This window comes from Hemitrygon akajei, chromosome 10 (assembly GCF_048418815.1).
Source record: "Hemitrygon akajei chromosome 10, sHemAka1.3, whole genome shotgun sequence".
Lineage (NCBI taxonomy): Eukaryota > Metazoa > Chordata > Chondrichthyes > Myliobatiformes > Dasyatidae > Hemitrygon > Hemitrygon akajei.
In genome coordinates, this window is record NC_133133.1 from 23,332,185 (window position 1) to 23,348,525 (window position 16,341).

General features: G+C 43.4%; 1 protein-coding gene across 4 annotated transcripts in view; it reads right to left on the reverse strand.

Annotated features, from left to right (window-relative positions):
- col4a6 (collagen, type IV, alpha 6) overlaps nucleotides 1-16,341 on the reverse strand; it is a 409,162-nt gene that overhangs the window by 39,946 nt on the left and 352,875 nt on the right. For all 4 annotated transcript variants that reach the window (XM_073057903.1, XM_073057902.1, XM_073057904.1 and 1 more), the window contains 2 exons: nucleotides 9,392-9,505; nucleotides 1,552-1,733 (listed from right to left, as the gene is read on the reverse strand). In XM_073057903.1, the coding sequence (XP_072914004.1) occupies nucleotides 1,552-1,733; nucleotides 9,392-9,505 (296 nt within the window). The remainder of the gene's footprint in view (nucleotides 1-1,551; nucleotides 1,734-9,391; nucleotides 9,506-16,341) is intronic.

A 16,341-nucleotide genomic window follows, 5' to 3' on the forward strand; every position in this document is an offset into this window, starting at 1 on the left:
CTATGGGGGTGGGATCTGACTCCTGATCCTCTGGAAAAGAGTTTGAAGCTGGGAGAAGATTCTGAATCTAAATAATCCAAAGTGATGTGTGAGCCCTGGCTACCAGATGGGTGTCTGGTCCCTATCCAGTGTGACAGCTAATGTCCAACACTAGTGGGTAGAGCTGCTGCCTCACAGTTCTGAGACGTGGGTTCGGTTCTGACCTCCGCCACTGTGTATATGTATGTGTGTGCTTGTGTGCAGATTAAAGATAAAGATTAACCTGGGCAGCACTGTAGCATAGCAGCTAGCACAGCACTTTACAGCACCAGCAATCAGCAATCCGCGTTCAGGTCTTGAGAATGACTGTAAGGAGTTTGTACGTTATCTCTCTGGCCCCATATGGGCTTGCTTTGAATGCTCTGGTTTCTTCCCACATTTCAAAGACATACGGGTTAGTGTTAGTAAAGTGAAAATGACTAAAGTTATCCACTCTGGTTCAGGCACCTGATGGTTGTAGTATAATGACTGTTCCAGAAACTGATGATATGGGACCTAAGGCTTAATGACCCCGGTGATACTGGATCATAGAAAAGGAAAGGAATATTCCTGAAGATTTGGAAAATATCAGAAATCAGCAGCGGATGACCTAAAGCATCGATAAGGAAACTAAAAGTAGGATGCAAAAGTATTACAGACTGTAAAAAGTAATAAAAAAGAATTAAAGTCGGTGTGGGTCTTTGGCAGACAGAAATGGAAGTAAGTACATTGGATAGTTAAGAAATGGCAAAGGAAATGAACAAATATTCAGCTCACCAGTCTCTCAGGATGAGAAAGCCAGGTTCTATCATTACTTTTGATTGTATCTAATTTAGCCTTGCATGTTCTCCCTGTCACTGTGTTGGTTTCTTCTAGATGCTCAGATTTCCACCCACATTGGGAAGAAAGTTCAGAACCTTTATCCCCATGGTAGAAATGTCAAGTAGTAGTGGAACAAGTCACCTAAAACTTTCTGTAAATGTATGGTGGAGAGCATATTGACTGGCTGCATCACAGCCTGGTATGGAAACCAATGAGTAGAGGTACAGCCTAGTCCATGACAGGTAAGGCTTTCTCTACCACTGAGCATGTCAACAAGGAGTGCTGTCATAAGAAAGCAACATCAATCATCAAGAACCCGACCATCCAGGCCACGTTCTCTTCTCACTGCTGCCATCAGGAAGGAGGAAAAGGAGCCCAGGTCCTACATCACCAGGTTCAGGAACAGTTATCTCCCCACAAACATCAGGCTCATGAACAAGAAGGGATAACTTCACTCACCCTAACATTGAACTGGTTCCAGAACCAATGGACGCATTTTCTCAATATTTATTGCTTATTTATTTATTATAATTTTTTTGGGTTTTTTTCCCCCTCTTTTTGTATTTAAACAGTTTGTTGTTTTTGCTGTGTCTGTCTGTCTGTGTTTGTTGTATCTATTTTTTTTCCATTGGGCCTGTACTTGTTTCACTGCCTTAGACAGGAGCAATTAATCAATGCAAAGAAATGATTTATGGGCATCAAAACTCTTACCTTTTCTCCAACCATTCCAGGGAAACCAAAAATGCCGCTGAAGCCTTTCGGACCCGGTAGTCCTGGTGCTCCAGGAGAACCTGGGATCCCAAAATCTCCAGGTTTTCCTTTCTCACGACCAGGGAGACCTCTCAGTCCTGGTAAGCCCGGAGAACCAGGAGGTCCTGGAAAGCCCCTATCTCCTATGGAAAGACAAATATAGAAACATTAAAATTAATTATTTAGGTTGAGATTAGCTCTTGGGCCCCAATGAATCCAAATTGGGTGCAAAATCATGCTCACTAAAAGCTTTCTTTGAATTTTTGTTGATTTGACTTTCACTCCATTGGTTTTACCTCAGCACAAAATATCATTTGTGCTCATTATCATTTATACTCAAATACGATTGTGCCCACAACTTTTTGCAGGACATGTGTTTGGCTTTAATTGTTTACAACCAGAAAATGGTGCCTTCAGTTACATTTATAAAAACTCAAAAGCTGTAATATATTAACAGCCAGTTTCCGTTCAGATTTCTGCCAAGCAACAGCATAATGATTTCCTTACATCAGATGTAAGGGTTCATGACTGGTGTTTTTATGAGTCTGACAGCAAAATTTATTTGAAATTATATCTTAGAGTCTTAATAATAGACTGAGTTATTTTGATCCAATCAATATATTATTGTTGAATTTAAAGTAGTCACTGTTTTACAAATTAAATTAAATGTGAGTTATTGAAACAGAATCAATTTGTCAATTTTAATTGTATTAATAGAACTTGCAACTGGTTTTCAATTTGTATTATTTCTTAGAGATCAAATATCCTGAATATTTGATTGTTATCAATAAATACAATAATCTTAGTACCAATCTGATATCCACACACAGCTCTAATTAGCCAATGTAATTACCACATCATCCTCACCACCTATTTCAATGGACCAGCTCATCAGCACTCAATCAACTCTCACTCCTCTCCCTACCAACATAATCATGGTTTATCCCAGAACAATGGTCAATACCAGCAGTCTTGCATTGCCACTTGCCATGTCCTTCCCCACAGAAATCGTTCCCTCCGCGACTACCTGGTCCCTACATGTCCCTCCCCACAGAACTCCCACCTGGCACTTACCCCTGCAAGCGCAAATGCTACACCTGTCCCCACACCTCCCCCCTTACCACCATTCCGGGCCCCAGACAGTCCTTCCAGGTAAGGCAACACTTCACCTGCGAGTCTGCTGGAGACGTCTATTGCATCCGGTGCGGCCTCCTCTACATCGGCGAGACCCGACGTAGATTGGGGGACCGCTTCGTCAAGCACCTACGCTCCATCCGTCACAATAGACAGGACCTCCCGGTTGCCACCCACTTCAACCCTGCCTCTCACTCCCATCTAGGTATGTCCATACATGGCCCCCTCTACTGCCATGATGAGGCCAAACTCAGGTTGGAGGAGCAACACCTCATCTACCGTCTGGGTAGCCTCCAGCCTGGTGGTATGAACATTAAATTCTCCAATTTCTGGTAATTCCCTCCCCCTCCCCCTATCCCAGGTCCCTCTCTGCCTCTCTCCCCTTTCAACTTTCTGCTTCTTTATCTCTACAGTTCTTTCATGCTTATCCCCACCCCCTCCCCCCTTTATCTTTCCTCTGATTGGTTTTCCACCTGGCGCCTATAGGCCCTACCCCCTCCCCTATCTCTATTATTGGGCTTTGGTCCTCTCTTCCCCCCCCCCCCCCCCCATTCCTGATGAAGGGTCTCGGCCCGAAACATTGGCTACTCTTTTCTCACGGATGCTGCCTGACCTGCTGAATTCTTCCAGCGTTGTGTACGTATTCGAAGATTGAGATCTTTCTGGTTGATATGTCTGGATCATAAACACTAAGCCAACATTCTTACTACATATCTGTTGCTCAGGGCAGGCTATGGACCCCGGGATTAGAGCTGCGCCCTGATGTGGGTTTCAGTGAAAAAGGTTTGGATCAAAGCACAAAGGTCTGGAATGTTGACTCAATTTCACTATTTTTACAGATGCCTTTTTAATCCCTTTCAATATTTCCAGCACTTTCTCGTTTTATTTCCATGAATGAGGAACTGATTGTAATACTAATGGTAAATGTATCCACTCCCCCCCTACCCCAGGCGAACAGCATATTTCTGCCCTTGTCCTATTCATCAATAAGACATCTATGCATTAACCTAAGAACTAACTACAGCTCACATGGTAACCAAATGATTCGGTCATTATCAGCTCACCACTTGCTGTTACACTGATTTCTCCACGTTTGTGCATCAGGCATCAAAATAGCCATCAGGCTATTGGTCAGTGGCCAACAAGACTTGCTGGTCAGTTAATCTGTCAGACAAGTGAGGATCTGGATATTAAGAAAATGCAGATACTAGAAATCTGAAGTAACAGTAAATGGTGGAAGAAACTTCTCAGCAGATCAGGCAGCGTCTGTGGTAAGAGAATTAGTTGACATTTCAATGCAGCACAGATACAGACCTTTCAGCCCAACAAGCCCACACTAACAATGGTGCTCATCCAACCAGTCCCAATTTCCTGTGTTCAGCACAAATCTCTCTAAGCCTCCAAATCTCTTTAAGTCACCCCTGCACCCTAAGGAATAAGGACATAGCCTGGCCTACATCTCTCCATAACTCGCTCCCTCTAATCCTGGCAACATTCTTGAAATTCGCCTCTCTTCCCTTAAGCCCCATTGGCATGTTGACGACCGTGTGAGCAACACCAGGTATGACCAGGGGGTTGTATTTTACATGTCCCAACAATCATGCCAAGGAATCATCCAACCATTGCTATATGCTGAATTAAATTTTCAGTAAACTCTTGCCCACTGGTATTTATGGATCCAGCATTCTTATGCAAGCATATTTTATTTGATTTATTAAGCATTTTTTTGCTGTGATTTACAGTATATTAATATTGTTTAACCTAAAAATATCGAATCACATTAAAAGATTGCTATTTAAAAGGACAAGGGGTGAACATACTGCCAGGAAATTTATTTAAAAGTCCACACAGAGAACACTAATGCGTGATGTATAGTAATTATTTTTGAGTATTTTTTATTCAACTAGCATATTCATGCAACTGACACTCCCTCCATTCCCATTAATGCCGGATTAATACCATATAGAACATAGAACATAGAATAGTACAGCACATTACAGGACCCTCGGGTCACAATGTTGTGCTGACCCTCAAACCCTGCCTCCCATATAACCCCCCACCTTAAATTCCTCCATATACTTGTCTAGTAGTCTCTTAAACTTCACTAGTGTATCTGCCTCCATCACTGACTCAGGCAGTGCATTCCACGCACCAACCACTCTCTGAGTGAAAAACCTTCCTCTAATATCCCCCTTGAACTTCCCTCCCTTTAACTTAAAGCAATGTCCTCTTGTAATGAGCAGTGGTGCCCTGGGGAAGAGGCGCTGGCTGTCCACTCTGTCTATTCCTCTTAATATCTTGTACACCTCTATCATGTCTCCTCTCATCCTCCTTCTCTCCAAAGAGTAAAGCCCTAGCTCCCTTAATCTCTGATCATAATCCATACTCTCTAAACCAGGCAGCATCCTGGTAAATCTCCTCTGTACCCTTTCCAATGCTTCCACATCCTTCCTACAGTGAGGTGACCAGAACTGGACACAGTACTCCAAGTGTGGCGTAACTAGAGTTTTATAGAGCTGCATCATTACATCACATCTCTTAAACTCTATCCCACGACTTATGAAAGCTAACACCCCATAAGCTTTCTTAGCTACCCTATCTACCTGTGAGGCAACTTTCAGGGATCCGTGGACATGTACCCCCAGATCCTTCTGCTCCTCCACACTACCAAGTATCCTGCCATTTACTTTGTACTCTGCCTTGGAGTTTGTCCTTCCAAAGTGTACCACCTCACACTTCTCCGGGTTGAACTCCATCTGCCACTGCTCAGCCCACTTCTGCATCCTATCAATGTCTCTCTGCAATCTTTGACAATCCTCTAACACTATCTACAACACCACCAATCTTTGTGTCGTCTGCAAACTTGCCAACCCACCCTTCTACCCCCACATCCAGGTCATTAATAAATGTCACGAAAAGTAGAGGTCCCAGAACAGATCCTTGTGGGACACCACTAGTCACAACCCTCCAATCTGAATGTACTCCCTCCAACACAACCTTTCTGCTTTCTGCAGGCAAGCCAATTCTGAATCCACCTGGCCAAACTTCCCTGGATCCCATGCCTTCTGACTTTCTGAATAAGCCTACCATGTGGAACCTTGTCAAATGCCTTACTAAAATCCATGTAGATCACATCCACTGCACTACCCTCATCTATATCCCCGGTCACCTCCTCAAAGAACTCTATTAGGCTTGTTAGACACGATCTGCCCTTCACAAAGCCATGCTGACTGTCCCTGATCACACCATGATTCTCTAAATGCCCACAGATCCTATCTCTAAGAATCTTTTCCAACAGCTTTCCCACCACAGATGTAAGGCTCACTAGTCTATAATTACCCGGACTATCCCTACTACCTTTTTTGAACAAGGGGACAACATTTGCCTCCCTCCAATCCTCCGGTACCATTCCTGTGGACAACGAGGACATAAAGATCCTAGCCAGAGGCTCAGCAATCTCTTCCCTCACCTCGTGGAGCAGCCTGGGGAATATTCCGTCAGGCCCCGGGGACTTATCCATCCTAATGTATTTTAACAACTCCAACACCTTCTCTCCCTTAATATCAACATGCTCCAGAACATCAACCTCACTCATACTATCCTCACCATCATCAAGTTCCCTCTCATTGGTGAATACTGAAGAGAAGTATTCATTGAGGACCTCGCTCACTTCCACAGCCTCCAGGCACATCTTCCCACTTTTATCTCTAATCGGTCCTATCTTTACTCCTGTCATCCTTTTGTTCTTCACATAATTGAAGAATGCCTTGGGGTTTTCCTTTACCCTACTCGCCAAGGCCTTCTCATGACCCCTTCTTGCTCTTCTCAGCCCCTTCTTAAGCTCCTTTCTTGCTACCCTATATTCCTTAATAGACCCATCTGATCCTTGCTTCCTAAACCTCATGTATGCTGCCTTCTTCCACCTGACTAGATTTTCCACTTCACTTGTCACCCATGGTTCCTTCACCCTACCATTCTTTATCTTCCTCACCGGGACAAATTCATCCCTAACATCCTGCAAGATATCCCTAAACATCGACCACATGTCCATAGTACATTTCCCTGCAAAAACATCATCCCAATTCACACCCGCAAGTTCTAGCCTTATAGCCTCATAATTTGCCAGTCCCCAATTAAAAATTTCCCTGTCCTCTCTGATTCTATCCCTTTCCATGATAATGCTAAAGGTCAGGGAGCAGTGATCACTGTCCCCCAGATGCTCACCTACTGATAGATCTGTGACCTGACCTGGTTCATTACCTAATACTAGATCTAGTATGGCATTCCCCCTAGTCGGCCTGTCAACATACTGTGACAGGAATCCATCCTGGACACACTTAATAAATTCTGCCCCATCTAAACCCTTGGAACTAATCAAGTGCCAATCAATATTAGGGAAGTTAAAGTCACCCATGATAACAACCCTGTTATTTTTGCACCTTTCCAAAATCTGCCTCCCAATTTGCTGCTCGCTATCTCTGCTGCTACCAGGGGGCCTATAGAATACTCCCAATAGAGTAACTGCTCCCTTCCTGTTCCTGACTTCCACCCATACTGACTCAAAAGAGGATCCTTATGTTAACTGGAAATTCCTGATTTCATTGTCAGAATGGTTATTGTCTATGAATGAGAAGCTTGTTAAGATTGAATATTTTCACCCTTTCTTGCTCCATCTCTCAACCTGGCCTTCCAACCAATAAGCGCTAAAACTTGCAGGATATTTGAGTCAGGCTGGTTCATGAGAGAGATAGCCAAGATGGACAAAACTTCAATGTTCCCATCACACCTGCTTAATTAAAAATGTTTAGTAACTCTAATAAATATCTTGGTACTTCATTTAGTGGTAGCAAATGCTATTCAATTTAATTTATCAAGTAGGAGCAATGTGTTTCCAATGTTTATGGACTGGTCAATAATTGGGTCAAGACTGCTTTCCACCTTCATACGGAGTATGTACAGCAGGAAGGAACAAACAAGGCATACAAGACAAATAGCTGAAGAACTCTAATCCAATAGTTTTATTTGTGGTTATTGGTTGAAGATCACACCAAATATATCATGTGCCACTCAGGATTTCAAAATTGCATGCAGCCTGCCAAAACATTAAAAAGTCCTTAAGGCATGAGTGCAGAGAATTTCTTCACATCTGGTGACTCAGAAGCAAAATATCTCAGATTTAAGTCAAGGAACCGAACTCTTTAACTACTTCCTAGGTGTGGAGATGAAAAGCATAATTCCAAACATGTAGCAGATTCAGATGTCTATTCTTAGACCATACATCATCAAAGGCAGGTGGGCAGATTGCCCTTGTATAGTCTGTCCAGAGAGTAAAATAACTTTTTTGATCACATGCTCCTGAGTCAAAACTCTGCCTACTGAGAGTAGGGAAGCTGAAGAGAGAGCCTATGACTTCCCCTTCATTAAAATTGAAAAATGGCATTTCAGATGCATGCAGTTTCCAAGAGAAAGTTATAGAAAACTCAAAATAAAATGTAATCAGATGTACTTTAAGGGTGATGTTTGAGCACTACCCTCCCGGGAGCAATGATCCCATGCAATACTCCTGCAGATGACCTGAGCCAATACTTCTTTCATGCATGAAAACCAGAACTGGCTCCTGACCAGTTCAGCATGCATCTCTGGCCCATCAGCCTCAGGCCCTTAGTCCAAAGTCTGAAGACACTGGATCTTTGCTCTACTGATAATGTGGATGATAATGAATTACTTAAGGTTATGGTTCAGTGTGATGACACCCCTCATCTTCTACACTGGTCCTGTTTGTAAACTATTTCCAGTCCCTCTTATGTTGTGGAAAGGGAAGACACGTTGCTTGGTGAGAGAGGAAGGAGACTGCACAGGCTAAATTTGGTCCTGGTGATTGAGACAGGCCTGTCGACTTCAGTGTTCTTCGATGCATCCACCCCTACCTCACCAGCAAAAGGCCACCAATTATTTGGGTTATTGATGAAATATTATTTCTAAACTTTTCTGTGGTAACAAAGAAACAAAAGTACTTTCTAACTTGTGCTACAGTGTTGCAGCACTAGTTTTACCCCACATTCAATCTGTCTCCTCTATCCTGAAATTCAGTAGGTGTCTCCGCCTCTAGATGACACAGCAAGTTCCAACAGATTCCCCTGGTGATGTGATTCAGACCTGGGGTCCAGCTCTGGGTTTCCTCCTGCCTCTCTGTGGGCCCTGTCACTTATGTGAACGGCATGCCAAAGATGAACTAATAATCAACTTGTGGGCAGAACTGTGGTGCAGTGGTTAGCGTAGTATTATTGCAACACCAGTTGTAAGATCGGGGTTCAAATCCCGCCACTGTCAGTGAAGAGTTTGTACGTCCTCCCCGTGACCATGTGGGTTTCCTCCGGCTGCTCCAGTTTCCTGCCACAATCCAAAGCTGGGACAGTTAGAGTTAGCAAGTTAGGGGAACACTACGTTGTCGCTGGTGTGTAGTGACAGTTTCAGGTGCCCGACCAATCCTGACAGATATGATTAGACTCAGATGATGCATTTTAGTATATGTTTCAATGTACATGTGCAAAATAAAGCTAATATTTCTTTCTTTCTGCGGCAGATACTCAGAAACAGGCTCATACAAGGTTCCTTCCTCATATTGCTTGATCAAAACGCACTCTAGCTTCAAATGCAGAAACAATACCTCTAGGGCCAGGGAAACCCGGAACTCCAGGACTGCCAGGGTTTCCCTGTGGTGCAGGTGTTAGGAAGTCCACAAAATATGGTATTCCAGGTGGTCCTCTGTTGCCTCTATCACCTAAGGAAAAATGACAAATTTTAATAATAATTAAGCCAATATTAAACTGATTCACACATTGCCCAGTTCATTAAAATGTCTAATACCAAGTGTTTGGCTGATAGATTTCTTACCTCAGAACCAAAAGCTCCTTGGTTCAAATCACATTTCAAAAACTATTTTAGTGCAGTGCTGAGGATGTGCCCCTTTGTAAGAGGTTGAGGCTTTTGGGTGAAATATTAATTAACATCCTTTCAAGCAGACACGAGAGATTTCACAGAACTATTCCTGAAAATGAAAAGCAAGTTTTCTCTGGCATGGCTTGGCAAATATTTATCCCTTAATAAACACTGCCATAATTACCTGCCCTTTATCACACTGCCCTGTTTGTGGGAGCATACTGTGCACGTATTGGCTGCAGTAACTCCTACATAACATAAACTCAAAGGCTACTTTATTAGGTACTCTTGTACACCTGCTCATTAATGCAAATATCTCATCAGCCAATTATGTGGCAACAATTCAATGCACAAAAGCATGCAGAAATGGTCAAGAGGTTCAGTTGCTGATCAGACCAAACATCAGAATGGGGAAGAAATGTGATGGGGGGGGGGGGGGGGGGGAGCCAGACGCCTTGGTACATGTTGGTACCAATGACATAGGAAGGAAAAGCAAAGAGATCCTGAAAAGAGAATTTAGAGAGCTAGGTAGAAAGCTGAGAAGCAGGGCCTCCCCGGTAGTAATCTCTTGATTGCTGCCTGTGCACATACCGGTGAGGCTAGAAACAGGATGATTTGTGTGGCTGAGAAGCTGGTGCAGGGGGCAGGGCGTCAGGTTCTTGGATAATTGGGATCTCTCTGGGGGAGGTATGACCTGTTCAAAAGTGACGGGTTGCACCTGAACCCGAGGGGGACCAATATTCTCGTGGGCAGGTTTGTTAGAGCTGTTGGGGAGGGTATAAACTAACTTGGCAGGGGGTGGGAACCGGAGTGAAGGGAATCAGGATAGAATGGATGGTAAAAAAGTAAAGATAGCGTGCAGTCAGACTGTCAGGAAGGGCAGGCAGGTGATGGGACTCAGTTGCAGCCAACAGGCTGAGTATCAAATCATTAGGGATGTAGAATCAGAAAGGATAGCAAATACAGTACTCAAGATGTTGTATCTAAATGCACACAGTGTAAGAAATAAGGTGGATGATCTTGTTGCAATATTACAGATTGCTAGGCATGATGTTGTGGCCATCACTGAATCGTGGCTGTAGTTGGGAGCGGAATGTCCAAGATTACATGTTATTTCGGAGGGATAGGAAGGTAGGCAGAGGGGATGGTTGGCTCTACTGGTAAAGAATGGCAACAAATCAGTAGAAAGATGGGACATAGGATCGGAAGATGTTGAATACTTGTGGATTGAGTTAAGAAGCTGCAAGGGTAAAAGGACATTGATGGCAGTTATATACAGGACTCCCAACAGTAGCTGGGGATGGATCACAGGTTACAAAACGAGATAGAAATGGCGAGTTGAAAGGGTAATGTTATGGTAGTCATGGGAGGTTTTAACATGCAGGTCAATGGGAAAATCAGGTTGGTAATGGATCTCAAGAGAGGCAGTTTGTAGAATGCTAAGAGATAGCTTTTTAGAGCAGTTTGTTGTTGACCCTACTGGGGGATCAGCTATACTGGACTGGGTGTTATGTAATGAACCGGAGGTGATTAGGGAGTTAAGACAAAGGAACTCTTAGGAACCAATGATCACGATAGGATTGTGTTCAACTTGAAATTGATAGAGAGAAAGTGAAGTCTGATATAGCAGTATTTCAGTGGAGTAAGGGAAATTATGGTGGTATGAGAGAGGATTTGGCCAAAGTAAATTAGAAGGAGCTGCTGGCAGGGATGTCAGCAGAGCAGCAATGGCGTGAGTTTCTGGGAAAAATGAGGAAGGTGCAGGACATGAGTATACCAGCAATGAGGAAATACTTAAATGGTAAAATAGTACAACTGTGGCTGACAAGCGAAGTCAAAGCTATTGTAAAAGCAAAATAAAGGACTTACAACAAAGCAAAAATCAGTGGGATGATAGAGGATTGGGAAGTTTTTAAAAACCTACACAGAGCAACTAAGAAAATCATTAGAAGGGAAAAGATGAAATATGAAAGCAAGCTGGCAAATAATATCAAAGTGGATAGTAAAATTTTTTTCAAGTACATTAAAAGTAAAAGAGAAAGTAAAGTGGATATAGGACCGTTAGAAAATGAGGCAGGAGAAATAATAATGGGGATCAAGGAGATGGCTGAGGAACTAATTGAGTATTTTGTGTCAGTCTTCACTGTGGAAAACACTAGCAGTGTGCCTGATGTTGTAGTGTGTGAAGGAAGATAAGTGGGAGCAGTTACTATTATAAGAGAGAAGGTGCTCAAAAAGCTGAAAGACCTAAAGGTACATAAATCACCCAGACCAGATGAACTGCACCTTAGGGTTCCGAAAGAGGTAGCATTATAGATTGTGGTGGCATTAACAATGATCTTTCAAAAATCATTGGACTCTGGCATGGTGCCAGAGGACTGGAAAATAGCAAATGTCACTCCACTCTTTAAGAAAGGAGGAAGGTAGCAGAAAGGAAATTATAGACCAGTTAGCCTGGTCTCAGTGGTTGGAAAGATATTAGAGTCAATTGTTAAGGATGAGGTGATGGAGTACTTGGTGACACAAGACAAGATAGTACAAAGTCAGCAGGGTTTCCTTCTGTGCAGTGGATATTGTATATTTGGACTTTCAGAAGGCCTTTGACAAGGTGCCACACATGAGGCAGCTTACCAAGTTAACATAGAACATAGAATAGTACAGCACAGTAGAGGCCTTTCAGCCCACAATGTTGTGCTGACCCTTAAACCCTGCCTCCCATATAACACCCCACCTTAAATTCCTCCATGTACCTGTCTAGTAGTCTCTTAAATTTCACTAGTGTATCTGCCTCCACCACTGACTCAGGCAGTGCATTCCATGCACCAACCACTCTCTGAGTGAAAAATCTTCCTCTAATATCCCCCTTGAACTTCCCACCCCTTACCTTAAAAGCCATGTCCTCTAGTATTGAGCAGTGGTGCCCTGGGGAAGAGGCCTGGCTGTCCACTCTATTTATTCCTCTTAATATCTTGTACACCTCTATCATGTCTCCTCTCATCCTCCTTCTCCCCAAAGAGTAAAGCCCTAGCTCCCTTAATCTCTGATCATAATCCATACTCTCTAAACCAGGCAACATCCTGGTAAATCTCCTCTGTACCTTTCCAATGCTTCCACATCCTTCCTATAGTGAGGTGACCAGAACTGGATACAGTACTCCAAGTGTGGCCTAACCAGAGTTTTATAGAACTGCATCATTTACCTTGCGACTCTTAAACTCTATCCCTCGACTTATGAAAGCTAACACTCCATAAGCTTTCTTAACTACCCTATCAACCTGTGAGGCAACTTTCAGGGATCTGTGGACAATGTACCCCCAGATCCCTCTGCTCCTCCATACTACCAAGTATCCTGCCATTTACTTTGTACTCTGCCTTAGAGTTTGTCCTTCCAAAGTGTACCACCTCACACTTCTCCGGGTTAACTCCATCTGCCACTTCTCAGCCCACTTCTGCATCCTATCAATGTCTCTCTGTAATCTTCGACAATCCTCTACACTATCCACAACACCACCAACCTTTGTGTCATCTGCAAACTTGCCAACCTACCCTTCTACCCCCACATCCAGGTCATTAATAAAAATCACGAGAAGTAGAGGTCCCAGAACAGATCCTTGTGGGACACCACTAGTCACAACCCTCCAATCAGAATGTACTCCCTCCACCACTACCCTCTGCTTTCTGCAGGCAACCCAATTCTGAATCCACCTGGCCAAACTTCCCTGGATCCCATGCCTTCTGACTTTCTGAATAAGCCTACTGTGTGGAACCTTATCAAAAGCCTTTCTAAAATCCATGTAGATCACATCCACTGTAATACCTTCATCTATATGCCTAGTCACCTCCTCAAAGAACTCTATCAGGCTTGTTAGACACGATCTGCCCTTCACAAAGCCATGCTGACTGTCCCTGATCAGACCATGATTCCCTAAATGTGCATAGATCCTATCTCTAAGAATCTTTTCCAACAGCTTTCCCACCACAGACATAAGGCTCACCAGTCTATAATTACCCAGACTATCCCTACTACCTTTTTTGAACAAGGAGTCAACATTTGCCTCCCTCCATACCTCCGGTACCATTCCCGTGGACAACGAGGACATAAAGATCCTAGCCAGAGGCTCAGCAATCTCTTCCCTCATCTTGTGGAGCAGCCTGGGGAATATTCCGTCAGGCCCCGGGGACTTATCCATCCTAATGTTTTTTAACAACCCCAACACCTCTTCTCCCTTAATATCAACATGCTCCAGAACATCAACCTCATATTGTCCTCACCGTCATCAAGTTTGCTTGTTATTACAGGAAAGTTACCAATGTGGTTACAGCATTGGCTGATTACTAGGAGGCAGTGGCTGGGAATAAAAGGCTTCATTTCTGTTTGGCTGCAAGTGATTAGTGATGTTCCACAGGGGTCGGTGTTGGGACCACTTCTTTTTATGCTGTATATCACTGATTTAGATGATGGAATAGATGGGTTTGTTGCCAAGTTTGCAGATGTTATGAAGATTAGTGGAGGGGCAGGTAGTATTGAAGAAACAGGTAGGATGCAGAAGGACTCAAGACAGATTAGGAGAATGGGCAAGAAAGTGGCAACTCGAATACAATGTTGGAAAATGCATGGCCATGCACTTTGGTAGTAGAAATAAATGTGCGGATTATTTTCTAAGCAGGGAGAAAATCCAGGAATCTGAGAAGCAGAGGGACTTGCGGGTACTTGTGCAAAAACCCTGAAGGTTAACTTGCAGGTTGAGTCGGTGGTGAGGAAGGCAAATGTCATGTTAGCATTCATTTCAAGAGGTCTAGAATACAAGATCAAAGAGGTGATACTGAGGCTTTATAAGGCACTGGTGAGGCTTCACCTTGAGTATTCTGAACAGTTTTTGACCCCTCATCTTAGAGAAGATGTGCTGGCATTGGAGAGGGTTCAGATGAGTTTCACGAGGATGACTCCAGGAATGGAAGTGTTATCATATGAGGAACGTTTGTTGGCTCTGGGTCTGTACTCGCTGGAATTCAGAAGGATGAGGGGGGATCTCATTGAAACCTTTTGAATGTTGAAAAGCTTAGGCAGAGTAGATGTGGAAAGGATGTTTTCCATGGTGGGAGAGTCTAGGATAGAGGGGCACCCTTTAAAAGCAGAGATGCAAAGAACTTTCTTTAGCCAAACGGTGGTGAATTTGTGGAACTTGTTGCCACAGGCATCTGTGGAAGCCAGTTTGTTGGGTGTATTTAAGGCAGAGATCGATAGGTTCTTGATTGGACATGGTATCAAAGGTTACGGGGAGAAGGCCAGGAACTGCGGTTGAAGAGGAGATTTTTAAAAAGGATTAACCATGATTGAATGGCAGAGCAGACTCGATGGGCCAGATGGCCTGATTCTGCTCCTATGTCTTATGGTGTTCTAAGTGACTTTAACTGTGGAATGTTTGTTGGTGTCAAACAGGGTGGTTTGACAATCGCAGAGACTGGTGATCTCCTCGGATTTTCACGCACAACAGTCTCTAGAGTTTACAAAGAATGGTGTGAGAGCCATAAAAAGTATTCAGTGAGTGGCAGTTCTGTGATGTGAAAAGGGTTTGCTAATGAGAGTGGTCAGAGGAGAATGGCCAGACTGATTCAAGCAAACATGAAGGTGACAGTAACTCAAATAACCACGTGTCACAACAGCGGTGTGCAGAAGAACATTTCCGAATGCACAGCACATCAAAGCTTGGAGTGACACACACAAAATGCTGGAGGAGCTCATCAGGTCTGGTAGCATCTATGGAAAAGAGTAAACAGTCAACGTTTCAGGCCAGGACCCTTCATCAGAACTCTTAATGTCCAGGAATGTTAAAGTTGACGGGCTACAGCAGCAGGGGACTACAAATATACTCTCAGTGGTGTTTTATTAGGTATAGGAGGTACCTAATGAAGTGGCCACCAAGTTTAGTCACTGCTTTGCCTACATTGCTTCAAAAGTGACATGAAACGTGTTGTAAAAATGGAAGCCTTCCAGTTTCCTTACACTGCACTTCACTGAATGGCTATAGCACAAAAGGAGATCATACAACTCAAGTGGGCACACAGTGTTTCTATGCAAGAATAAAGAAATTAATTTGCACCTTTATAAAACTCTTGTCAGGCAACATCTGCATTCAGTTTGGGTCATCTCATTTCAGGACAATATGGAGGATTTTCAGGGAGGTTTATCAGGATGCGCTTCGATTAGAAGTCATGCGCCATAGGTGAGGTTGTCAAATTTGGATTATTTTCCCTGGAATGACAAAGGCTAAGGGGAGATCCAGTAGAGGTCTAGGAATTGACAGCTGGTAATTTTTTTTACGGTTGAGAAGTCTAATACTAGAAGGGATGTATTCAAGTTGAAAAGGAGATGTGTGAGACAAGTTGTTCCGTTGTTTAAGAAAGGCTCTAAGAATAAGATGGGAAATTATGGGCCAGTCAGTCTGATGTCAGTCATGGGTAAATTATTGGAAGGTTCTAAATATTTGGATAGACAAGGCCTTACTTGGATAGTCAACATTGGTTTGTGTGTGGTTAGTCATGTCTAACCAATCTTGTAGTGTTTTTCAAGAAGGTTGTGAGTAAGTTTGATGAAAGAAAGGCAGTAGATGTTGTCTACATGCACTTTAGGAAAGCCTTGCACAAAGTTGCATGTGAGAGGCTGCTCCCTGCCTTAGGG